Source organism: Chlorocebus sabaeus, chromosome 13 (assembly GCF_047675955.1).
Source record: "Chlorocebus sabaeus isolate Y175 chromosome 13, mChlSab1.0.hap1, whole genome shotgun sequence".
In the NCBI taxonomy this organism is placed as follows: domain Eukaryota; kingdom Metazoa; phylum Chordata; class Mammalia; order Primates; family Cercopithecidae; genus Chlorocebus; species Chlorocebus sabaeus.
The window spans coordinates 60,730,050-60,757,414 of record NC_132916.1 but is presented as its reverse complement, the minus strand read 5'-3'; the positions used below and the strand labels follow the sequence as shown (position 1 = coordinate 60,757,414).

At 39.2% G+C, this 27,365-nt stretch overlaps 1 protein-coding gene across 2 annotated transcripts; it reads left to right on the top strand.

The window, feature by feature from the left end:
- Positions 1-24: 24 nt before the first annotated feature.
- MTFR2 (mitochondrial fission regulator 2) lies at positions 25-27,365 on the top strand. Of its 2 annotated transcripts, none has more exons than XM_008006929.3 (8): positions 25-8,097; positions 9,015-9,131; positions 13,307-13,411; positions 15,208-15,320; positions 16,421-16,653; positions 18,299-18,656; positions 24,571-24,745; positions 27,007-27,365. In XM_008006929.3, the coding sequence occupies exons 2-8, from the start codon at positions 9,069-9,071 to the stop codon at positions 27,118-27,120; spliced, it is 1,161 nt and encodes a 386-aa protein (XP_008005120.1). In that variant the 5' UTR covers positions 25-8,097; positions 9,015-9,068; the 3' UTR covers positions 27,121-27,365. The 2 variants fall into 2 exon arrangements, with proteins under 2 accessions (XP_008005120.1, XP_008005119.1); XM_008006928.3 differs by having other exon boundaries at positions 25-8,384.

Genomic DNA, 27,365 nt, shown 5'->3' with positions numbered 1-27,365 from the left:
TTACTGGTGTAGTAAGGCTTGATAAATGCTTTATAAAATCCCTCAAACCTCTCTTTACTGTTTTTGTGTTTTGTTTTTGTTTTTGTTTCCCTTGTCTCCCCTGGGAAAGTGGGAAATTTTACAGTTGGTAAATCTAAGCCATTATTTTGAAATATAGGAATTGTGGATTTCTAGTTTGTCCTCTTTTTCTTATGTTAATCTGGGACCTTACACCCATAATAATATGGTGATTACTTATCTTTCTAAAAATGCAGTAGCTAGTGAATAACTAAAAAGAATGGTCTTTTCATTCACTTTGAGTAAGATCTGGTATAATTCTTACCATGTGCCATCCTGTCACTTTTAACAAAGCATTTTCATAGAAGTTTGTGTGCTATGACAAACTGACACATTTTGACTCATGCAAATGGCAAATTAGTCCTTAAAAATTCTGTGAGAGAAATAAGAACACTGTGTGTACATATATATGCTTGTAAAGGGTTGTGTAAGATCATTGGTAGCTTAGTTATACTGGATAATTGTAATGTTATATACAAATTTCTTATATAAGTATGCTGCATTATTAAGGACATTTATTAAACTTACTTTTTCTGGGTTTCAACTGGAATCCCTTTGGTGGGGTTGTACCTATAGTTTCCTTGTGGAATAATACACTTTCACATCCAGAAAGAGAAGTACAGAGGCCTTTCTCAGATTACAAAGTTGAAGGGGAAGGCAAATGGAGAAATAAACTTGCTTGTCATTGGGATTAATTTGGCTAGACTCAATCTCTTGAGCCTTAATATGAGAAAGTAATATCCATTATATGTTTAGAGTTCTCAAATAGTTGATACTATTGTTAAATCTGTTTCAAATTTTATTGGGGTAGATACTAAAAATTAGTACACTGTCCGAATGAAGTTCAAATGAACAAGTTTTACATTTCTTAGGATTCGGGAATATATGGAATCTAGTCGTATTTAATTGAGAGCCACAGAGATTGTTGATTTATGAGTTGGACTCCTATTGTTTTAGAAACATGCAGTAATAATTAACGTGTCAGGGATGGTAATGAGACCAAACCTGTACATTTAATTAAGGGTACCAGTTCTCTTTATGTTACCAGACTATACTTTGACCTTTAAAAATGAGTCTCACTGATTAAAGAGAACAGGCATTATTAGGACAGCATTCCACCGCAACTAGAAACATTCAAATAATGTGTCTTAATTGTAATCTGTGTTTAAGAAAATTTTTCCTATGGATATTTTTGGTGTTTTGCCACAGTGAACTGATTTGTAGCACTTATAAAGGGCAGAAGGTAATATGTTTACAAAATAGAAAAAGGTTGGGTGAGCAGGCTTTAATGCTTTTCCCCCAAGAATATGCATCGAATTTTTCTTAATCTTGTTGGGGTTGGCCAGCTTCCAGATTCATTAATAACGATCTCTCCCTTTAATAAAAGTACATGATCATAGCTACACAGTACATTTAGGTGGTGTGAAATGATTTGTAATCACAGCATGAACTGTGTATTTGGCAGTAAATTCTTGGTACTGTCATAGTGATTACAAATTTCATGGAATGCGAAGAGCCACAATAAAAAATACCACTCACCCTCCAGAATAGTGGTTTACTTGCTACCTTATTGAGTCCTTCACTATGGAAAATAATTTTTCAGTCTCATTTGTACTAGAAGGGAAAACTAAACTTTCTGTTGAGTTCTCAGGATACTTGTAAGGTGGCCATGAAAAAGAATGTTAAATGCACTTTGAATTTTTTTTTTTGTTTCTTTAAGATGGAGTCTTGCTCTGTCACCCAGGCTAGAGTGCAGTGGCTCGATCTTGGCTCACTGCAACCTCCGCCTCCTAGGTACAAACGATTCTCCTACCTCAGCCTACTGAGTAGCTGGTATTACAGGTGTGCACCACCACACCCAGCTAATTTTTGTAGTTTTAGTAGAGGTGGGGTTTCATTATTTGGCCAGGCTAGTCTCTAATTCTCAGCCTCCTAAAGTGCTGGGATTATAGGTGTGAACCACCGTGCCTGGCCAGAATTTTTTAAGTTTTAATTTTACTTCTCACACATCCAGCCTGCAGGATTGATTAATTTTTTTATTTTTTTACCTTACCAAAAGATTTTCCCACTCCAGAATAATTTTTGGAAGAAGTTGAATATCATTACCAAATGTACTTTGAAAAATGCCTGTGTGTGGTGGCTCACGCCTGTAATCCCAGCACTTTGGGAGGCTGAGACGGACGGATCACCTGAGGTTAGGAGTTAAAGACCAGCATCGCGAAACCCTGCCTCTACTAAAAATATAAAAATTATCTGGGCATGGTGGCATGTGCTGTAATCCCAGCTACTCGGGAGGTTAAGGCACCACAGTCACTTGAACCTGGGAGGCAGAGGCTGCAGTGAGCAGAGATCATGCCACTGCACTCCAGCCTGGGTGACAGAGCTAGGCTCTGTCTCGGGAAAAAAAAAAACTGATTAACGTCAGCATACTATTCTTAAAATGGCTTGAAGATACAGACTTGTGGAGTAATATCACCTCAACATATAAGTGAGGAATCAGATTTCTGAGTGATCGAGTTCAGATACTGCAGTAAGGGGATTTGTCAGCTGGGAGAAATGACTATCTTTTAAAACTTAATTTGTACTTTTAATTGGAAAATGGGATGTAAAAGTCATGAAAGTCTTTGATAGAATTTGGGAGTGAAAAATTGATGCTGCTTATTTAAAAGAAAAAGTTCCATTCATGACTTACTGGAAAACTAAAACACATTGTTTTTGTAGTCCTTTCTAGATTTCAAAGTATACTTTTTTCCCTTGTTATAACCTTAAGATAATCTTCCGTATTTAAAAACATGAATATTGTCCTTTACAAAAGATAAGGTTCAGTTAACAGAACTGAGTTATATAAAGTGATTCTGGAATCTTAGCTTTAGAATGTAAAACTCTAGTTGACGTTTGGGGAGGTTAGAGAATTTGGGGGAAAAAAAGCATATGGCTTCTCATGTAGTTAACAGATTTAGCTGTCTGCCCACTTAGGACAATATTATATCTTGATTTTATTGTGTATTCTCAACTTGAGCAACACTTAGGAAGTATTTGGCTAGTCTGTCACTAAAGGAAAAAGATGCAGAGCTTGAATTGGCCAATAGTAGCTATATGAAGAAGGGAAATAAGGTATGCAATTTTCAGTGTCAAATGAAACCACTTCTGGGAAGCATAACTATTCCTGCTACCAAATCTTGAGATACTTGTCCTTAGGTTTTTATTTAGATGTTGATGTTCCTAGAATAGGAACAGGTTTTCAAATGAGTGTTTCTTGCAACATTTTTTTCTGGTGGCTGAGGGCATGATGCCAGAGTGTAACAGTAAAAATAAGAGGCCTTAAAACCATCTTACCTGAATATGATAGTGCTCCAGGTATTAGGAATATGTAGCAGAGTAATTGGATTAGGATGTATATTCTTAAAGCAACTGTTACATGGATATAACTTGCAGTTTTAAAGTTCTATGTTTTGTTTCACTAGTTTGATAAGTAGAGCTAGGCACTAGAGCAGCAACAAGATAAGGCTCTGCCCTTTTCTCATTTTTATTCTTGCACTGTAATATGTGAAAATATTTTCTTGCATTATATATTTATATAATATAATCATAGACTATTTTTTGAATGAGCTAGACTCCAAATAATGGGGTATTAATATGCAAATCAGGATTCTTCTAGTTAACTCTTTGATACTTTTAAGGATCAAGTTCTCTGTCTCTTAATTCAGGGTTCATCTATTTAGACTCGCCTCTTTCCTAAACGCTGGGAAGCCTAAAAATTTTAGACACATGGTATGTTGACATGTTTTTTTAACATAATTTTCTGGTATCCTGGACAAATGTCAGTCCTGCACTGTGTTACATTGAGGGAATACGTTGAAAATGAGATGTGAGTATTGATACAAAAAGCAGGTAAGAGCAGATCCTTTATGGAGAGGTTTCAAAAATAGTTCTCAACACTGCCCAGTAATAAATTTCGTATATATAACAGCAACTACCTGTTTTGAATAATGTACTGTTTGCAGAAGCCATTTGATAGTCACAGTCGCCATTAAGGAAAAGGACAGCAGAACTAAAGTTAAAATACCATAGTGAGTTGAAAAGTCAAGCTAAGTCCCGCCTGGCTAAGTAATATTTAGGAGTATCGCTGCATAACAGAACTACACAATATCATAGTGTTAATCCTAAGTCATAAAAGATTAGTTGGAAATGTGTGATTATATTTAATAAAAACTTTGATGAAAAAGTTTTAAGGTGTGACAACTGTCTAAAGGGTTAAATATCCATCTGAGAAAATCTAATACCTCAGAATCCCCTGATAATACAATCAACCCAGTGCTAAATTGTTTAAAGCTCATCAAGGAATATGACTGCCTTACATAAGAGGGATTTTAGACAAAAATGGATCATCTCCTGAGCTAATAGAGTTTCTGGCATAAGGTATTATAATGTATAGTAGGATAAGGTGTAGGAGAAAAATGTAGGTGATGACACTAAACCTCTCAGTGCTAATTATTCATTTTCTCTTTTTGTGACGGAGTCTTGCTCTGTGCGGTGGCGCAATCTCGGCTCACTGCAAGCTCCGCCTCCTGGGTTCAAGTGATTCTCCTGCCTCAGCCTCCCAAATAGCTGGGACTACAGGCGCCTGCCACCACGCCCCAGGCTAATTTTTTGTATTTTTAGTAGAGACGGGGTTTCACCACGTTGGCCAGGATGGTCTGGATCTCTTGACCTTGTGATCCACCCACCTCAGCCTCCCAAAGTGCTGGGATTACAGGCGCGAGCCACTGCGACCGGCCTATTACTCATTTTCAATGTCAAACTTTCCTCACATTATTTTAAATACTACTTTTATTCAAAATTTCCAAGCTTACAATTTATACAAAGTTCTCTTGCCATTTTACTATTTGAATATTCCAAAAGATAAGCTATTGTTTAAAAGGAAGTAGAAAAGCAATACAGATTTCAGATGAAGCCCTGAAAGTAATTGGAACAGCCGTAAAGAGTTTTCATGGTGCAGTCATATTTCAGGTTAGTGTTAAACATGTTCTAGCACTTCAGATCCAGCATTTCACAGGTATTGTCTATGGCTAAGTTTACAAAGTGAGAGGGGGTAGCAAAAATTAGTAAATAACATTGGTATGTGGAAGGAACAAGAATGGAAGTACTTTGTGAATGACAGGTTTTCAAACATTTTTATCTAGATGGTGGTGACTCTGAAATTTAACTCTTAAACTTCTCTCCTGAACTCCATTTTTTCTCTCCAACTCTTCCCTGGATAGTTCTGCTGGAACTTCAACACTCCAAACTGAATTCATCACCTGTACCCCATCCTACTGCAAACTGATGTTCTTTCCTTTATCCATTAAGCTAGTTGGACATCCCTATAAAGTGTATGTTCTGTCTTTTCCTCTCTACCGCTGCCCCCACCAAAACCCCCACCCCCAATAATAGATGCTCATCACTATCCCCAACTGCTGCATTGGTCTCCTAGTTTGGACTCTACCCATAAATTTAATCTTTATATTGCCATCTCTGGGATGTTTTTCAAGTGCAAAATTACAATCATTTTAAAACCAAAATTTACTCATTGATGTCTTCCTGTTGTCTGAACCTTAGCCATGATGAACTATAGGAACTCCCTATGAACTGTTTTTGGCCGCTTTGCCTTATGCTACTCCTTGTTCACTTATCTAAAAGTCTTACACCCGAGCAAAAAATTTCCAATTCCTGTTTTTGTTCTGAGGCCACTGAATGCAGCACATATTAGACTAGTAATTCATTCCACTTATGTGTCTCCGCCAGAATAAAATATTGCCATTTAGTATTGTGGTTGGCACACATACTGTAGTTATGTCATAAATGGTCCTTGAGTGTATAAATGAAAGAATGGTAATTCCATATTTATAAAGGCTTGATTTAATTTTATGGCTGCTGCTGCTTGAAACATGTACAGTCTGAGTTGTGTTAAAAATGTGCTGGGATTATAGGCGTGAGCTACCGCTCCTGGCCCAGATAGGTTCTTGATTGCTGTGTTGAAATCCTTAAAGGCCATTCCCAGATAAGAGACACGTTCAAATCACATAGGATCAGGAGACTGGTATTTGATACTTCCTTGTCCGATCTCCTCATTTTAACATGTTACATGTTTAAAGGACAAATCAGTCAGTAGGTAAAAAATCTTAGGGACATAGGCTTACCAGCTCAATATAATGAGCTAATTCAATATAATGAGCTAATAATTGACTACTAGATACTTTTACATGCAGCTTGTGAATAGCAAGTTTTCTGCCTGGATCAAACTGGGGGAGGGGAACACAGGAAAACCTCAGAAAGCAAGCCACCATATTTTTTAACACTACTCAGAGACAACAGAAAAGCTAGCTTTGTGGTGTCAGAAAAGCTTTCTTGGACCTTATCATTCTAAGAGTTCAGGAAAATCTAATTTCATGTAAAAATGAGCATTGGAAAAAATGTCCAATCACATAAAAGGATTTTGTCAAAATGGAATTATGAATGCTTTAGTAAACCGTGGAGGAAATGTCTCTGAAGAATTTAGAAGAAAGTTGTCAGCAAAGCATTCATGGATGTAGTATTTGATCTGGGTCCTCCTTGCTATCTAAATCAGTTGGAATATTAAGCTATACTAATAGTGCAGCTGGAACAGTAGTGGTTCCCTTCTTATTCTGCAGGAATGTTTTCATTCTGACTCTGCTGTTTGATAAGAGAGTAGGAAAGGGAGGGGGTTATAAAGCCGTGATTTATTCACAAGGCCATAGGGAAGGACAAGGAACTTGAGAAAATTGTGACTTACTCCATGTGGGGTTTCTGATCCATCATCATCCTTGTTCTGCACTTTCAACCATATCCAGCTCAGACTACTGGGCATATCACTGTAATTGCTATCAATTGTTTTGCTAGTTGCTTAGTCCCAAATCATTATCATCTTTTCTGTCATACCACATTTAGGTATTTTATTCAACAAACGAACTGAATGCCTGTTATATACCAGACACTCTTCTAAAGCACTGGGGAAAGATACAGCATGGATCAAAACAAATTCCTGTTCTCCTGGAGTGTACAATTTTGTTTGGTAGTAGGGGAAGCATATCTGAATATGACGGTAAGTGCTATAGAGAAAAGCAAATGAGGGTTAGAATGGAAAGAGATGCCCCACTGGCATGTAAGCTCCAGGAAACAAGGACCTGCCCTGCTGATTAAGGCATTTTTCCGTGCTTAGAATGGTGTCTGCTACGTAGTAGATATCCATTATTGGTTGAATGAGTAAATGATGTTTACCATAGATAAATTAAAAACTTATATTTTCAAATTATATCAGTAGCAGGCACACATCTTAAGTTGTTATATTACTCCAGTGCACGTCTTGCTGAAATTCAGAAGAGGAAGCTATTTCGTATGAAGCCAATAATCTCAAATCAGAAATGAAAACTGAGATACCACCTGTCATCACTTGCCGTCCTCGGCTAAGCCAGGAGTGTCCGACCCATATTCGGTAGCCTGGATACTTAGGTGTATTTAGTGAACTAACAAATGAACCCTAGCCACTGCAAAGCTTCAGAACCCTCGGGGGTAGTGCTTGGCTTCTGCTAGTCCCACAGGTATTTTAATATTAGCTGAACAAATGAAATAACCAAAAAATAAATCGCGACTGTGTCAGGTGAACTTGGGAAGGCGGATGCGCTTAGGGTCCGGCTGTAGTGAGTAACACACTCCCTGCGAAGAGTCATATGGAGTACGAACTCTGGACTGCGAGTCCAGCTCACGGCTTTGTACCTAAAACCTTGCCCTGCGCGAGCGCCGCCGTCCTAACGCGACCTGCCCTGCCCGTCATCTCCTATTGGCTGTCTCTCGGAAGACCCGCCTCTTGAGAAGGAAAAGCCGTCGCTTCCCGAATGCATGACCAATCAGAAGCAGCGATCTTCAGTTTTGCCCAATGAGACTGGGTACGGGTCCTGGCCCGCGGAGTTTGATTTCGTCCTGGGATGCGGAAGTAGCTGGCCCGTCATGCGGAAGTAGCAGTCCAGTCCTAGGGACGAGAAGGTGGGTTGGTTGGATGCGGGAGGAGGTGGGCGAGCTTCCCGTAACGTTACTGTGGCTGAACGTGAGGCTCCAGGGCTGGGCACTGGGTCGACCTCTTGTTCCTCGCTGAGGTCATCGTTACCGCCTGTGGCTGCAAGCCGAGGCGCGCGGGTGGAAACTGGGTCGAGGTCTGGGTAGACGTCTGAGCGATGTGGACAAGGAGTGGCGCAGTCTGGAATTTGATTGGGAATTCCTAACCCCTCCACTTGATGTTCTGGTGATTCCCGGGGTCTCGGCTTCAGAGGAAGGTGAGCAAGGCTACCACGCTGTGTTTGGAGAGCACCAGGAAGCTTGTGGCCAAAGCGAGGGACGCGATCCGGCTCTGGTCACGGCCTTGTTACTAGATGGGTGACCAAGTCACGTCACCTATCTGGAATTCATGCTCGTTATTTTAAAAGAGCGAGGAGGGATGGGCAGTACTTCGATATGTGTGTGAGAAGAGCTGTTCATTTTTTAAAAACTTTGAGTCGGGCCCTTGCCTGCTTTCAAGGGTCGGCTAAACTCACCCATCTGGTGAGTCTCAGCCCAAAGCTTTCAGGAAAGCGAGCTTCGCTGTGGCATGTAACTTGAAGCCTTGCCTAAGTAGATGTCCAGTTTGTTCTTGATTGGTCTCTGTTAACTAGGCCCCTTCATAAGCTCAGACATCCTATGAGGTTTTAATGTAATTTAACCAATAAATTGAAATTTCCTTTACAACCCTCTCTTTCCCCCAGACTTCCCCTTCCTTTCTTTTTCTTTGACTTCCTTCAAAATAGTGCTGGCTAGGAGAAATTAGTTGACGGTGTAGTGTGTATCAAGAGGACTTTTCCAGGTTATGTAGTACAATTTGTGTGGCATTTATTTGTCAAGAGTAACATTTTCTAAAATTTTCCCCAAAGGCACCAAGAAACTGATAATGTTCCTTTGAATTGGCTTCTGTATTTGCTTCATCAATGTCTCTCATACTGAATATCTTAAGAGAGATGCTGGAATATTTTGGCATTCCTGTAGACCAGGTAAATATCTTTTAATGGATTGGAATGGATCTGTTGTATTTGTTCTTGGGTTTCATTTTGAAATGACTTGTATGTAGTCATTTGATTTAAGGCAAAATTGTTGCTTCTTTTTAGGTGGGACAAAGGTGAGTTTGCAATAGTATAGCTTTGATGGTTTGAGTTAGAAGAGGGATGAGATTATTGAGAACATATTTACCTGATAGGACAAATGCCAACAGAAGATACAAAGGAAGCAAAATACAGACATGACCTTCACAGAATTACATTTATTGCACAGATACATTAAAACTTCTATTCAGGGTAATTTATAAACCAGTTCAATATTTAAACCTCGATAAATCCAGAATAAATCTAATGGAAAGAGGGTGATTTAGGCCTGAGAAAAAACTGTATTAGTCTGTTCTCATGCTGCTAATAAAGACATACCCGAGACTGGGTAATTTATAAAGGAAAGAGGTTTAATTGACTCACAGTTCCACATGGCTGGGGAGGCCTCACAGTCATGGCTGAAGGCAAATGAGTAGCAAAGTCACATCTTACATAGTGGCAGACAAGAGAATTTGTGCAGGGGAACTCCCTTTTATAAAACCATCACATCTCATGAGACTTATTCACTACCATGAGCATAGTATGGGGGAAGCTGCCCCCATGATTCAGTTATCTTCACCTGGCCCCACCCTTGACACGTGAGGATAATTACAATTCAAGGTGAGATTTCGGCGGGGACATAGCCAAACTCTATCATAAGCAAATCAAATTTTATCTACTTGTTGAACATCTACTGTATCTAAAGACAATATGCTTGTTTCTGCAGGTAATACAGAGGAGTAATACATGGTTCTTGCATTCATAATACTTAAAATATGAAGAATAAGAAACAATAAAGATAACTGTAATATGAGATTGACTATAAGGAAAACAGGTGGGGTGAATTAGAAGAAAGTAGTCACGGATAATTTAATATTTTTTTAAAGCAAAAGTAAGTTGAAAAATGATGGTGCCATTATTATAAATGGGCATATTAGTATGAGAAAGTAGTTTGAATATGGAGATGAGGTGAGTCAGAGGTGATGTTAGAACATATAAGTAGAAATATCCTTCAGACAATTGGATATATATATATGGTTTTAGAATGTAGGGAAGAAAAAGATTCAGTTTTGGGAGTTACCTGCTTTGTTTTGATATTTGAAGCCATGGACCTTGATAATGGCAAATGTCATTAGATGTGATTGAAACATTTTACATTTCAGTAATGAAGAGACTGAAGATAACAGCTGAACAGTTGTTTATCACTATTGCATTATTGGTGCCCCTAAGAATTTCTGTAAGTGGAGAATGGGACTGTGTTGGAGTAGTTTGAAGAATGTCAGGAAGGGAAGTGGGATCAGCAACCTTCTTTTGAAAAGTTTGCTTGTGAAAAGAAATTAAGAGAGGCCATCAACTTGAAGGGGCTGCAGGATGGAATTTTTATTTTTATTTTTAAAGTTAAAAGTAACTTCAGCATATTTGTCATCACTCTGGAAGAAACAAACAGGAAGAAATTTAAGATACACATGAGAGAGTGATTGAACAACACCTTTGAGAAGGTAGTTGGGCAAGGGATCTAATTAAATAAGTCTTGGAAAGGAGAGAGACTCTCCTGCCTTAAAGAACAGAATGAAAGTGAGAGAGAGTGAAAAGAGATTTTGTTTTTTCTTCTAAGATTGAGTCTTGCTCTATTGTCCAGGCTGGAGTGCAGTGGTGCAGTCTTGGCTCACTGCAACCTCTGCTCCCAGGTTCAAGTGATTCACCTGCCCCAGCCTGCTGAGTAGCTGGGTTTAGGAGCCTGCCACCAATGCCCAACGACTTTTATATTTTTAGTAGAGATGGGGTTTTACCACGTTGGACAGACTGGTCTTGAATTCCTCACCTCAAGTGATCTACCTGCCTTGGCCTTCCGAAGTGCTGGGATTACAGGCGTGAGCCCCTGTGCCCGGCCTGAAAAGAGATTTTGAATGGAGCTAAGTAAGAGAAATGAAGTTGAGGTATGTCAAGTTGACAAGTTGAAGTTCTCGATTTTCTCAGTAAGAGCAGAGACAAGGTCACTTGCAGGTAATGAAGTGGTGGGATTTGAGAAGGAATTTCAGAGATTGGAGACTGCTCTGGGCAATGTGGTATAGAATCTAACTTGTTATGAAGGGATTTCAGAATACCTGTGAGAACCCAGCTGAAGTCATCATGGAGTCATAGTTTTTCTAAATTTTGTCTTTTTTTTTTCCCTAGCTAAGAGTAATTAGGGTCGTGTATTCATTAGCAATGTGGGAGCACATAATATCAAAAGAATGAACCATTTTTGAGTGACATTGAACATATTACTGAAATAACCAGAAAATCCATGCTTGGTAGGAAAATTAGTGAAGTCGAAATGTGGATGCTAGACCAGGAATAGAGGGAAGATGAAATAACAAGAATGATGAAGATGGCCAGATGTGGTGGGTCACTCCTGTAATCCCAACACTTTGGGAGGCTGAGGCAGGCAGATCACTTGAGCTCAGGTTTTCAAGACCAGCTTGGGTAACATGTTGAAACCTCGGCTCTATAAAAAATACAAAAATTAACCAGGCATGGTCGTGTGCACCTGTGGTCCCAGCTACTCCAGAAGCTGAGGTAGGAGAACTGCTTGAGCCTGGGAGATGGAGGTTGCAGTGAACCCTGATATGCCCCTGCACTCCAGCCTGGGTGACAGAGTGAAACGCCATCTCAAAAAAAAAAAAAAAAAAAAAAAAACACCTCAAAAAGCAAACAACAGCAACAACGAAAGTGGTGAAGATGTCCAGGGGCAATGAAGGAATGAGAGGAAGGACGGGAGTTTATTAGGATAGAAACTGCCGAGCAAGATAGGAAGGTATCATTTAAATTAAGAGCTAACCCAACTCTTGGGTGACTGTATATGCCGTAGGTAGCCCTCATGGTAGCAAAGCCTCTATGCCTGTGGTTCTTAGCAGGGCTATGCAGATGAATGGTCTATAGAATATTTTAAATATAAATGCTCAGTCCTCCAAATATTCTACTAGTAATAGGTCTGGGATCTATATCCTCTAGGCTGTGAAATCCAGTATGATAGCCACTGGCCACATGTCACTTTTAAGTACTCAAAATATCTGAATTGAGATCTTCTGTAGGTGTAAACTATATAGGGGATTTTGAAGACTGAGTGTGAAAAAAATGTGAAATAATCTTAGCAATTTAAAAATATTATCAGTTGAGCATCACTCAAAACTTGAAATCTGAAATGCTCCAAAATCCCAAACTACTTGAGTGCCAGCATGACACCACAATGGGAAAATTTTACACCTAACCTCATACGATGGGTCACAATCAACACGCAGGTGCATAACCCACAGTTTACTTAGCCTGCTGTTGTTGGTTGTTGCTGTTGTTTAACAGCTGAGACAGGCTGTTTATTGGATGTTTTAACGAGGATGCCTATAGGATGCTACTTATATCTGTTGGGATATTAGGAAAAATGTCCAATTTATTATATCTTTTGGCTGGTGGGGGAGAGTGGTTCCTGTGGCAATGGTTTACACTAATTTGGGAAGCCCACACTAAAGGACGAAGTATTATTTGAGCTCTAATGGCACATTTTCACTTCTAATACCTTTTCAAGAGCTTACTGCCAGGAGATACATTTTGCTTTATGTCAATAACTCTTTGAATTGTCTAGGACCTGATTTATTTATTCCCTTTTTTATTTCTCCTTTAAAGGAAATTACATAAGTATACTCTGTATTACCTCGTTGCTTGATAAATTGAAATTGTCAATTTTTGGTTGGGCCAAAAAGATGGGATTTGTAGCTGGAGGAGGGGATGCAATTTTTTTGAACAAAGTTTCCTCCAGGGTATTTGAACATTATCAGAAACAGAACAAAATGAATTGTGCTTTTTAAAAGATCTTCCTGGAATGTATATATGTTTACTACCATCTTTTTTTTAGACAAATACTCATAAAGTTCTATTCTTTGAAGAAAGGCTCTCCTATTCTATACTTCTTTTTAAAAATAAATGTATTTTACAGGACTCCCTGTATTTTTTAAAAAAATGCCACCGCATCTTTTTTACATCTCCTTTTTTCATACTTATATAAATCTGCTTAATCAGAGTGCATTTTAATTCATACTTTATGTTTAAAATAGGTTTTGCTGATTTGGGAAAATAAAGACTATGGATCAACTAGGAGTATTGTTCGTATTATTGGGAAAATGCTTCCATTAGAACCTTGTCGAAGACCTAATTTTGAGGTAAGTCAGTCAACATAAATTGTTTAAGTACCAGGTACAAAATAATCCTAGGTACTCTTACAGATACAGGGTAGAACAACAAAGGAAGAAACATTTCCTGCAAGCCAAAAACCTTTAATTTACCCTTGGGAACAAGCCATTTCATATATGTTTTTGTGGTTTTGTTTTTTTAAATACAATCATGCATCATTTAATGATGGGGGGATACATTCTGAGAAATGCATTGTTCAGTGATTTTGTCATTGTGCAAACATCACAGAGTATACTGGCACAAACCTAGATGGTATATGGCCTACTGCGCACCCAGGCTATATGGTATGACCTGTTGCTTCTAGTCTGCAAACCTGTACAGCATGTTACTGTACTGAATACTGTAGGCAGTTGTTACATAATGATAAGTGTTTGTGTATCTAAACATAGAAAAAGTACAGTAACAGTCTAATAAAAAGATAAAAAATGTTACCTCTGTGTAGGGCACCTACCATGAATGGAAGACGGGAAGTTGCTCTAGGTGAGTCAGTGAGTGGTGAGTGAATTTAAAGGCCTAGGACATTACTGTACACTACTGTAGACTTTATAAACACTGTACACTTAGGCTACACTAAATTTATACAAAAACTCTTTCTTCAATAATACATTAACCTTAGCTTACTGTAACTTTTTTATAAATGTTTTTATTTTGTAAAAACTTTTTGACTCTTTTGTAGTAACACTTATCTTAAAACACATTGTACAGCTATCCAAATATTTTTTGTATCCTTATTCTATAAGCTTTTTATGATTTAAAAATTTTTTAATTTTTTGTACTTTTTAAATTTTTTTTGTTAAAACTAAGAGTTTAACACACATGTTAGCCTAGGCCTACCCGGGGCAGACTCATCAGTATCACTGTCTTCTACCTCCACATCTTGTCCTATTGGAAGACCTTCAGTGGCAATAACATGCATGGAGCTGTCACCTCCAACGATAACAATACCTTCTGGAATACCTTCTGAAGGATCTTCCTGAGGCTGCGTTATAGTTAACTTTTTATTTTTTTAAATTTTTTTTTAGATAAGGTCTTGCTGTCGCCCAGGCCAAAGTGCAGTGACATGATAATGGCTCACTGCAGCCTCAACCTCCTGGGCTCAAGTGATCCTCCCACCTCAGCCTCCTGAGTAGCTGGAACTGCTTGGGAGGTGTGTGCCACCACACCTGGCTAACTTTTTTTTTTCGTCTGATAGGGACAGGATCTTGCTTTGTTGCCCTGGCTGGTCTTGAACTGCTGGCCTTAATTGAGCCTCCTGCCTTGGCCTCCCAAAGTGCTGGGATTACAGGAATGCACCACCATGCTCAGCCAACTTTTCTTTTAAAGTAGAAGGAATATACTCTAAAATAATAATAGAAAGTATAATATAGTAAATACTCATCATAGGAATATTTCAGTTTCATTGTAATCTTATGTGACCCCATGTATATGCAGTCCATCATCAACCTAAACGTTACGTGGTACATGTCTGTAATGACATTCACAGATGGGCAAGTGTGAACAATAACTGAAGAGCTTATTTAATTTTATTTTGCATTTTATGATAGATGAAATTAACCAGAGGAGAGAATATTGCTTAGTGCTTAGACTTCAGCATAACATTTTTCCCAGTGTTCTTTCTTGCTAACAGGTGCATGTTTTTCTATTGAATATTCTTTTTCTTTTTCTTTCTTTTAGATCATTAACTAATTTAATACCATGGGGCATGTGTCTTCTCCTGACTCCCTGCAGAGCTCTGACTTTTTTTTTTTTTTTTTTTTTACTTTAGTTGATCCCGCTCTTGAACTCTGTAGACTCTGAAAATTGTGGATCTGTGGTTCCTTCTTTTGCTGATATTTTGTATGTGGCAAATGATGAAGAAGCCAGTTATCTCAGATTTCGGTAATTTTATATGCTTACCTTGGGAAATGGGCTATAAACTGAATTCTTGCTTGTGTCGAAGCTTGTTCCGATTGATGGAGCTTTTTTTGTTTTGTTTATCTTCAAACTGTGCTGTGCCCTACTATATCTTCCTAGTAAAGAAGCCTGGCTGTTTTTCATTTTTTTAGCCAGTTTTTTTTTTTTTAATGCATATTTAAACCTAACACCAGGCCTAGGAGGGAGTGGTTATCAAAGGGATATTAGAATCATATATTTAGCCAAAACTTACATAGTGTTTACTGTGCACCAGGCAATGATGTTAAATGTATTTCAAAATTTGGATGTGTTACTCCTAGAGAGTATTACCTTATATGTTAGTATATTCAGATACAGGCTCTAAGCACAGTGTCAATTCTTTAAGTATTCTGGCTGATGTATCAAACTGGCACCAATTTTCAAATAGTTAAAAGAACATACATTTCACCCTAATGTAATCCTGAATGTAAGACTCTTTATTAACTTATATAGAACTTCTAAATAAATTAACTTACCTGCATTTAAAGTTAATAAGTAGAGCAATTGCAGGATAATTATTTTTGTTTTATAATCTAAAAGCAGGGTTTCTTTTGTTCATTCCCTGGTCACTGAATGGTCCTTTATTGGAGGCTACGTTCTGTTTATATTGGGAATACAAAGCTAAATAAGATGTTTTCCTTGTCCTTAGTGACTCTAGAAACAATCATGGGGGGTAGAGAGTAGTTTTTTTTTTTGGAGACGAAGGTTCACTCTGTCAACCAGGCTGGAGTGCAATGGCACGATCTTGGCTCACTGCAACCTCTGCCTCCCAGGCTCAAGCGATTCTCCTGCCACAGCCTCCTGAGTAGCTGGGACTACAGGGCCACGCCATCACACCCAGCTAATTTTTAAAAATATTTTTAGTAGAGACAGGGTTTCGCCATTTTGACCAGGCTGGTCTCAAACTCCTGTCCTCAGGTGATTCACTGCCTCAGCCTCCCAAAGTGTTGGGATTACAGGCGTGAGCCACCGTGCCTGGCCTGAGAGTAGCTTTTATTTTGTTTTATTGTCTTTTGATTTTCATTTCTTGTTTTTTTCACCCACAGAAATAGTATATGGAAAAATGAAGAAGAGAAGGTGGAAATTTTTCATCCTTTGCAGCTAGTTCGGGATCCACTGTCACCTGCTGTAAGACAGAAAGAAACAGTGAAAAATGATATGCCTGTAAATGAAGCTGCAATTAAAAAAATAGCTGCCCTTGAAAATGAGCTGACTTTTCTTCGCTCTCAGATTGCAGCAATTGTGGAAATGCAGGAACTGAAAAACAGTGCACATTCTAGTAAGTAACACCAGGAGTTTTGTTTCAGTTAGATGATACTCATGGTATAGCCTACACCAACCTGTACAGCATGATACTGTACTGAATGTAGTACATACAGTAGCATACAGGAACATCTAATATTTAAGTGAGTACAATTCTGAATAAGTACCATGAAAACATTAAATGCACATAAAAGGATGTTGGATATACAAAATTATTATATCTGATGTTTATTCAAGATAAATTAAGACACATTTGTAGTGAGGGGATGGCTTTGATTTAAAGAACTAGCTTTACTATACTAGAAGATTGTATTTTTGTATTAAAAAGTCTGTTGTCTTCTATGTAAGCTTTTCTTTTCCTTTCTTTCTTTTTTTTTTTTTTTTTGAGACGGAGTCTCCCTCTGTTGCCCAGGCTGGAGTGCAGTGGCGTGATCTCGGCTCACTGCAAGCTCCGCCTCCCGGGTTCACGCCATTCTCCTGCCTCAGCCTCCTGAGTAGCTGGGACTACAGGCGCCCGCCACCATGCCTGGCTAATTTTTTGTATTTTTAGTGGAGACGGGGTTTCACTGTGTTAGCCAGGATGGTCTCGATCTGCTGACCTCGTGATCCACCTACCTCGGCCTCCCAAAGTGCTGGGATTACAGGCGTGAGCCACCGTGCCCGGCCCTCAGAAAGCTTTTCTAACTCCTCATGAAAGCATTGGAGATTAAAGAGGAAGAATGCACTGGTTTGAAAGAGGATATAGGTTTGAGGATATATGTTTATAGTTTTTAGTTATTGCTGCTACACTTCCAGCAAGTTGAGGTGAGTAATGTTTTCCTGATGATTGTTTTATAAATTTATAGAGATACAGCTTGCTTTAAACATATGCACACACACACACAACGTGTATGTATTTGTGTATGTGTGTATCAAATGTAAAGCAATCTAGGTACTGAATGCTTTTCACAACAGATTTGGCTGTAAAGGGCTGTGTGTAAATATAATTGCTAAAAATTTTTTAATACATATGTATACAAATGCATAAATACACCTATAATTTAATATATTTATACAGTGTATATTTATAACATAATTTACATATAAACACATTATATAATATACAATAACATTTATACATAATAAGTAAAATGATATATAACTATACACAGTTTTCTTAAGCAATCATGTTTACCCACAGTCCTTTAGGAGCAAATCTGTTGTGGAAAAGTTAAATACTCAGTACTCATCTTAAGCTTTGCTTAGAAAATAATATGCTTATTTCTCCAATGTCATTATAGAGTGAATACATCAATTTGTATTTCTAACTACAAGTTGTTGATTATGTTTTAGCTTTTTAAAATAAAGGATGAAGTTCAGAGTGTATGTGAATTACTGAAAAAACACATTTTTTTGTTTGTTTGTTTAAAATGCATTCTCCAACCCCCTCTGCTCTTGGGCCTACACTGAAAATTCCTAACTGGATTAAAAATGAATTCACAATTTGACCTGACTCTTAAATTACTAAGGAGATGGAATTGATTCTCTTTCCTTGCTACTATATCACTACTTTTAGTAGCATTACAGAAATTGCTCCTGTTTTGGTTCTAATTAGTGTTATTAACATATATTACGTTAGAGATAATTGTGCATGATTTTGTAATCAACCACTTTGTTTGTAGGTTCCTTTGGCTTGAATGACAAGCCCATTAGTTTGGGCCAGTTGTCATCATCGCGGGCTGCCCGTCTGAGTGTGGAGCCGGATCAGTTTCCAAGTTCAGTGCTTTCTTCTCCTCCTCCTCCACCACCACTTCCTCCTCATTTTTCATCTCTCCAGCCACTGAGTTTTCCTCCCGTACAACCAAGATCTAGTAATATTTGTGACTCAGATAATCCAGCTACTGAAATGAACAAACAGAACCTGGCTGCTAATAAGACCAATTATAGTCATCATTCAAAAAGCCAGAGAAATAAAGATATTCCAAACATGTTGGATGTTCTAAAGGATATGAATAAGGTTAAGCTTCGTGCAATTGAGCGGTATGTTGTTGTAATTTGAAAAGTGAACTGAAATTTTGTCAATTGTATGTTTAGAAAAATTATTATGTTTATGAAAATTAACATATATGTCTTTTTTCTTATTCTTTACCCCTGAATGCCTATCCCATAGATAATGACATTCAATTATTTTTGACTACTTCTTTTACTGTCTCTTATCACCATATTTTTGAAACAACATACTTATTTGCTATTTCTTGATATTTTAATTATATTGACTTCCAATTGTAGGATATAAGGAGTATATTTTCTTAGATATTCTACACACACACATCTTGCTACGTTTTCCTGAAATAGTGAAACCACAATCTTTAGTTAAATGAGTATTCAAAATTAATATCCTTATTATAATGGTAAACATCCACAGTAAGCCATTTCTCATATTGTAACCCAGGCTGGAGGGCAGTGTTGAAATTACAGCTCACTGCAGCCTCGACCTTCTGGGCTCAAGTGATCCTCCCACCTAAGCTTTCTTAGTAGTTGGGACTATAGGCATGTGCCACCATGCCTGGCTAATTTTTGTATTTTTTGTAGAGATGAGGTTTCGCCATGTTGCCCAGGCTGGTCTCGAACTCCTGAGCTCAAGCGATCTGCCCATGTTGGCCTCCCAAAGTGCTGGGATTATAGGTGTGAGTCACTGTGCCTGGCCCCATTTCATATATTTTGACTACATTTTGTTTGTTGAATAATTTTTTTAGAGTTAATAATTGCCTCTCTGAGTTGCATTTGTGTGTGTGTGTGTGGTGAAAAAACATAATGAGCTCTGTTCTGTTACCAGATTTTTATGTGTGTAATACGGTATCATTAACCATAAGCATAATGTTGTACAACAGGTCTCTAGAGCTTTTTCATCTTGCATAACTGAAATTTTATACTCATTGAACAGTAATTGTTTCCCTCTCCCCTCATCCCCTGGCAACTGCCATTCTTCTTTCTACCTCTGTAGTTTGATTGCTTTATTTTTTATTTTATCTTATTAAAAAAAAAATAGAGACAGGATTTCACTGTGTTGCCCGGGCTGATCTTGAACTCCTGGGCTCAAGCAATCCTCCTGCCTCGGTCTCTCAAAGTACTGGGATTACAGGCGAGAGCCACTGTGCCCGGCCTAGTTTGATTACTTTAGATACCTCATATAAGTGAATCATGCAGCATTTATCTTTTTGTGACTGACTTATTTCACTTAGCATACTGTATAGTCTATTATATGTATATATCCTGTTTCTTAATCCATTCATCTGTTGGTAGACATTTAGTTTGCTTCCATGTCTTGTCTATTGTGAATAGCGCTCCAATGAATGTGGGTGTGCAGATATGTCTTTGAGATACTGATTTCACTTCTTTTGGATAAGTACCCAGAAGTGGGATTGCTGGATCATAGGGTAGTTCTATTTCTAATTTTTGGATGAACCTCCATTTAGTTCTTGGTGGTTCTCCTCGAGGATCCCTCTGTGCCCGAAGGATTTCCTTCGCTTACCTCTTGAGCATTCTTGCCCCCTTTTTTTCTATGCTGCATCACTGATTTCCTAAATGTCATATCTTCCTGTAGCTTCTGGAGAAACATAAAAGGTAGATTAGTTTAATACTTTGCATGTCCAAAAATGTTCTTTTATTCTTTTTTTTGAGACGGAGTCTGGCTCTGTCGCCTAGGCTGGAGTGCAGTGGCATGATCTTGGCTCACTGCAACTTCTGCCTCCCGGGTGTTGGTTCAAGCAATTCTCTTGCCTCAGCCTCCCGAGTAGCTGGGATTACAGGCACGTGCCACCATGCCCAGCTACTTTTTGTAGTGAACTGACCTTACGATCCGCTGGCCTCAGCCTCCCAAAGTGCTGGGATTACAGGTGTGAGCCACTGTGCCTGGCCCACATTTTTAATTTTTAACAGCTGTTTCTTTTTCTTCAAGTGCTTCTTTTTAAAATCTTTTTGGTTTTATTGGTCTTATCCCACTGACAGTATTAAAAGTATAGGTTTGTTTTAAGTTTTTCTGTCTTCTTGAATTACTCTATTTTTTGTGAGTTTCTTTTTTCCATTTAGCTTTGATCTCTATCTTTAGTTTTGTAGCCTTGTTTAAGCATCTGATGATTCTTATTTAAAAATGAGACAAGGAAAAGCTGATTGCATGTTCTTTGTGTGAGGTGGGCTTATCAACTTGGGGGCTTCACGATTTAGTGATTAGGGAGAGGACCATTTTGTTGGCCACATCCCAGAGCTGTATGTCTTTTCTTTTGGGCTACAGGATTTTCCTTAGAAAGTTCTTCAGTCGCCCTCATGGTCAGGAGGGGTGGGGATTACACAGTGGGTGCAAGCCAGGTCATTGGAGAGCTGAGTGGGGAAAGACGAGCAAGAGAGAAGTGTCTATTCAGCACAGACTTTTCACTCATGCCCCACGCTCTCACTTTCATCAGCTTTCCAGCTTCCAGCATCTGGTTGCAATTCTTATCTCCTGTCCCCCTTCTAATCTCTTTGTCCTTGTGGATATATAGACCTTTTTCATTTCTTTACTGTCATTTTAGTAGGATTTCACAACGGATTTGCCATGTTTACCTGGAAATCCCTTAGTGAGGTTTTTGGTGAGAAAATAGATGTATTTTCTGTATAGTAATAGTCTTAGGACAGATAAGTCAGTTCTGTTTTTAATGAGGTTGTGAGTTTGTTCCTTGCAATGATGCAGAAGGGCTCATTTTAAGTGAAATCCTTGTGAAGAGGAAAGAGAAGGGAAACCAGTAACCAAAGGAAGAGCCTGAGGCAGCTTGTTGAGAAAAATCCCATGGCTGTAGGTGCATGCCTGGCCCCAACTAGATCTTGTACTTATGTCATCAGGCTTAGTATCAAACAGCAACTCTGTGACTGTTACTATCACTGGAAAAACAACTAAAAGGCCAGTAGACTCTGCCTCCTGTCCGCCTGCTCTCTCCTGAATTGCCTGTACAGCTAACTTTGTTTTGTACATTGCTGAGCAATCAAATGAGCTCTCTTACCTCTTTACACCTACAGATTCCCCATGCAGATTCTCTGCCTTCTGGCATGCTGTTGTGAGCGAAGTGTCATCATTCATAGCCAGGCTCTTCCTTTGGTTACTGGTTTCCCTTCTCTTTCCTCTTCACAAGGATTTCACTTAAAATGAGCCGTTCTGCATCACTGAATCTTCCTTCTTTACCTCATCCTTCTCCTCATACTTGAGTACTTCCCAACTTCAGAACACATGTACTCTCAGCCGTTGTTCTGTTCTTCTCCCCTTTCTGATAGGAATTCTTGAAGTCGTCTATAATTTGTTTCTATTAATGCCGCCTTCTACCCACAGTGACTCCATTGGAAACTACTTCACTAGTGACTCTCCATGTGGCTAAATGCAGTGCTCTCTTTGCTTTGCTCATCTTACTTGACTTCTTGGCAGCATTTGATACAGCCCATGGTGGTCCCCATCTTCTCCTTGGACACTTTCTTTTCTTTTTTTTTTTTTGAGACAGAGTCTCGCTCTGTTGCCAGGCTGGAGTGCAGTGGCACGATCTCGGCTCACTGCAAGCTCTGCCTCTTGGATTCAAGTGTTTCTCCTGCTTCAGCCTCCCGAGTAGCTGGGACTACAGGTGTGTGCCACCATGCCCGGCTAATTTTTGTATTTTTAGTAGAGATGGGGTTTCACCATATTGGCCAGGGTGGTCTCATCTCTTGACCTCGTGATCCGCCTGCCTTGGCCTCCCAAAGTGCTGGGATTACAAATGTGAGCCACTGCGCCCAGCCTGGAGCACTTTCTTTACTTGGTTTCTGGAAAAGTATACCCCAAGTTTCCTCTGACCTCATCGGCTATTCCTTCTTATTCCTTTAACTCTTCCCCCTGGGCCTGGTCTTTAAATGTTGAAGTACCTGGTTCAGACCTCAGCCCCCGCTCTTCTCTGTCCATGCTGTTTCCTTTGGTGAGCTCACCTAGTCCTGTGGCTCTAAATACCAGCTGTATGCTTATGACTCAAATGTTTATTTTTCTAGCCCTGATCTCTCCTCTGAGCCCGGGTGCATACACCCAAATTCCTACTTGACATCTTTATTTGCCTGTCTCACAGGTATCTCATTTCACAGGTCCAAAATAGGACTTTTCCTTCCTACCTGTTCTTTTCCGCCACCTTGAAAACCTGTTCTTTCCCATGTCTTTTGCATCTTAGCAAATGGCAACACGATCACCCGGTTGCTTAAGATCTAGGAATCAGGCCAGGTGTGGTGGCTCACACCAGTAATCCCAGCACTTTGGGAGGCCGAGGTGGGCAGATCACTTGAGGTCAGGAGTTCAAGACCAGCCTGGCCAACATGGTGAAACCCTGTGTCTACTAAAACTACAAAAATTACCCGGGCATGGTGGCGCACACCTGTAATCCCAGCTACTAGGAGGCTGAGGCAGGGGAATTGCTTGAGCCCAGGAGGCGGAGGTTGCAGTGAGCCACTGCACCCCAGCCTTGGTAACAAAGCGAGACTCCGTCTCAAAAAAACAAAAACAAATATCCAGGAATCCTCATTCGTCTTTATTTTCCGTTCTATCTCCCACACTTCCCATCAGCACATAGCTCAATTCTGTGGACCCTCTTGACCTCCACTGCCACCGCCCCAGGCCAAGCCCATTCTTATCTAGCTTGAACTTCCGCAGCAGCCTCCTCAGTGGTCTGTTTTCATTCTTGCCTCCTTATGTATTCTGCAGATAGTGACCAGAAGTCAGATCAGGCCATTCTTCTGCTTCAGACTCTTCTGTGAGTTTCCATTGTGCTTTGAATCAGTTCCAGAGCCCCTGCTGTGTCCGTAGGTCCCCCCAGGAGCCAGCCCTCGCTTCTCTCGCTGAACTCCTCTCCTATGTCCCGTGTTTGTCCACTGAGCTCCAGCTGCAGTTGGTTTCCTTTTTCCATTTCTCACACATGCCAAGCTCCTTCCTGATGCACCCCCAGATGTTTACACTAAAACTGACCCCTTGTCATTTTCTTAAAGAGGATGTTGCTTCCTTAAAGTGGCTTTTTTTTTTCCTGATCATATCTCATCTAAAGTGCTTCTGTCCCTAGTCACTACTACATCTCCCTATTTTTTATTTTTTAATTTAGGTTTTTTTTTTTTTTTTTTTTTTGAGACAGGCTCTGTCACCCAGGCTGGAGTGTAGTGGTGCCACAACTCACAGCAGGCTTGATCTCCTTGGCTCAAGTGATCCTCCTGCCTTAACCTCCCAAGTAGTTGCCTGGCTAATTTTTAATTTTTTTGTAGAGACGGGGTCTCGCTATGTTACCCAGGCTGCTCTCGAACTCGTGAGCTCAAGCAGTCCTCCCACCTTGGCCTCCTAAAGTGCTGGGATTACAGACATGAGCTACCATGCCCAGCCTCTGTTTTGTTTTATTCACAACACTTATTACCATCCAAATGATCTTACTCACTAGTATATTGATGATAATCTTGCTGTAAGAATAGGAAGCAGAATACTCCCAAAGCATAAAATGGAGCTGGATGTAGTAGTAGGCATTCAATGAAGATTGAATGAATGAATGCCCAAACAGATGAACAATTTGCCAAATTTTTTTTTTTTGATATGAACTCTAGTCCTTTTAAAAGTTCTTATTTGAATTTTCCTACCCATTAGGAAATTAGAAAATTACAATAATAAAGATCTTCAGCATAGTGACATCTGACAAATCTCAGGTCCTAACAGGGTTATGGCAGAGTCCCAAGTCAGATCGGTTCTTGGTTTTTCTGATTCTTCATTCATTGTGCTTTCCTTAGTTCACTGCAAAAATTTCTTGAAGGTTAGATTATTTTCAGTCTCTTGAAGACTAATTAAATTGTAAGATATTATGCTTGTATTCCTGCTATGTTTGTCAACAAGGAGCTAAAATTACATCCAAGTTTTAATAAATTCAATTTTTTTTAAAAAAAAAAATAGGTCACCTGGCGGTAGACCCATTCATAAGAGGAAAAGACAGAATTCACATTGGGATCCAGTTTCTTTAATATCTCATGCACTTAAGCAGAAATTTGCATTTCAAGAAGATGATTCTTTTGAGAAAGAGAATAGATCTTGGGAATCTTCCCCATTTTCTAGTCCAGAAACTTCAAGGGTAAGCTACACTAATGGAATATTAATTTTTCAGTTTTTTTCTCAGATGTATTGTTTATGTTACAGCTTTGTGTTCAAGTTCTCTTGAAGTAATTGTGCAGAACGGGCTATATAATTGTTTACTGATGCTACTAATGTTTCTCGGGGTTTTTTTGTTGTTAATTCGATATGCTCGTTTTCACTTTTAGCCTATTATGAGGTCTTTTGAAATAAAATACTTAATTTAAAAAATATTTGTGCATATGTTTATAATGACTTATCTTAGGTGCCAATTTGATGTTGCCATCTGCAGTATGAACTGGGTGTCTGACAGTTTGAGAGGGCCGGGGAAGAATGGTGCAATAGATTCCCCTTAACCATATGGAATGTGAATACGCCAAGATTTTTCTCTGTCAAATATACAGACTTTGGATATTTTGTTGAATCTAATGTTAACTCTGCATATGAAAAAGCAAATGGGATTATAGTTATATTTAGTGACAGCACTTACTGGATGCCTAGGATGACAAACACTGGATTTTAAGCATTTGAGCCTTAAGACCACTATTTACTTGAAGTCTCTTTTCTTAAATTTAGAAGTGATTCTAATTTTGGGGTGGTTTTCACATGTCTTAATTTAGTTGAGGTAGTATTAACACATAAAAATAAGCCCTGGACAGGAGTGTGGAAGAGGAACAGCATCTACAGTCAGCTAGATAGCACTGAGGAAGGACAGATGTCAGCAGAGGAAGAGCCTGGAAAGCTCAGATGCATTGAGTCCTCAAAGAGTGTAACAGGGCCGGGCGTGGTCATCCCAGCACTTTGGGAGGCTGAGGTGGGCAGATCACTAGGTCAGGAGTTCGAGACCAGTCTGACCAACATGGTGAAACCTCGTCTCTACTAAAAATACAAAAATTAGCCATGCGTGGTGGTGTGCGCCTGTAATTCCAGCTACTCAGGAGGCTGAGGCAGGAGGATTGCTTGAACCTGGGAGGCGGAGGTTGCAGTGGGCCAAGATTGTGCCAGTGCACTCCAGCCTGGTGACAGGGCGAGACTCCATCTCAAAAAATAAAAATAAAAAAATGTAAGAGTGGAGGGACTTGTCACACACACACATTCCCACTCCAGTGCTAGCAACCTCTTAGCTCACCATTGTGTATGTGTGTGTGTGTGTGTGTGTGTGTGTGTGTGTGTGTACTTTAAATCTGATGTTTAGCATGTTGACTCAGAAAATTATATTCTTTTAACTATTTAAGAAGACAAGGCCGGGCGTGGTGGCTCAAGCCTGTAATCCCAGCACTTTGGGAGGCCGAGGCGGGTGGATCATGAGGTCAGGAGATCGAGACCATCCTGGCTAACACAGTGAAACCCCATCTCTACTAAAAATACAAAAGAAATTAGCCTGGCCTGGTGGCGGGTGCCTGTAGTCCCAGCTACTTGGGAGGCTGAGGCAGGAGAATGGCGTGAACCCGGGAGGCGGAGCTTGTAGTGAGCCAAGATCGCGCCACTGCCCTCCAGCCTGGGTGACACAGCGAGACTCCATCTCAAAAAAAAAAAAAAAAAAAAAAAAAGGAAGACAAGAAGTTTGCTTGAGAACTATTACCATAAAAATGCAAATGTGTCTAAAATAAATGTTTAATTTTATCATTTGTAGAGCAATTTGTAACTTGCAAAGTACCTTTTTTACTCATCTCACTAGATCTTTATAGCGGTAACCCCCTTCCCCCGAAAAATATGAGGAAAATGAGCCCTGTAGTGCCTATAATCCCCTGTATAAGGGGCAGAGCAGAGACTAGAACTTGGTTTCTTAAAATTTCAGGATGTTTGAAAACCTGCAGTTATCTGAGAAGTTCCCGTAGGCGGGACACACCGTTTCCCGGTGATAGTGGATAAGTGAAGTGTTACTAGCTTGTCATTTACTGCTTGCTGTTAGTTCAGTGTCTCTTGCACTTTCTTTCCAACCAACTACAAGTTTTTTAGACAATCATCTTTTTTTTTTTACGTAATTTTTAGCACTTAATTTCAGGCTGGGCACACAGGGACTCAAATTTTAGTTACCTAAGAGCTCAGTCTGTGCCGCTGAGAGTGTCTCGTTCACGTTTGTCCTTGGCTCTGAGTGTAGTACCTGATACACAGCCAAATAACTATGTATTATAGTAATACATACAGTAAGTAAATATTGTGTGTTAAACCTCAGAGGGTCATCGGGCCTTTGTCTTGCCATTCTTTTTTTTTTTTTTAACATTAGAATAATTTGTATGTTAAATATTTGCTTTATTTCAGTTTGGACATCACATTTCACAGTCAGAAGGACAGCGAACTAGAGAAGAAATGGTCAACACAAAAGCTGTTGACCAAGGTATCAACAATACAAGCCTTCTAAACTCAAGGATTTAAACTCAACTTAAGGTTGAGCCTTAAACTTCTAAAACTTCTTCCTGGATGATAAATTATTCTTAGAAACTGATTTGGACTGTTAAAGGCTAAAAGTAGATGTATTTAAAGACTTTTCTTGACACATTTTGCCTACACTTGCTATGTAAATATCTATGCCTGTCATTTTTGTTTCCTTTGTTCCTTTCTACATTTACACTCTGTTCTTCTGTACATAGAGCTTAAAATAAACATTCCTTTTGAACTTG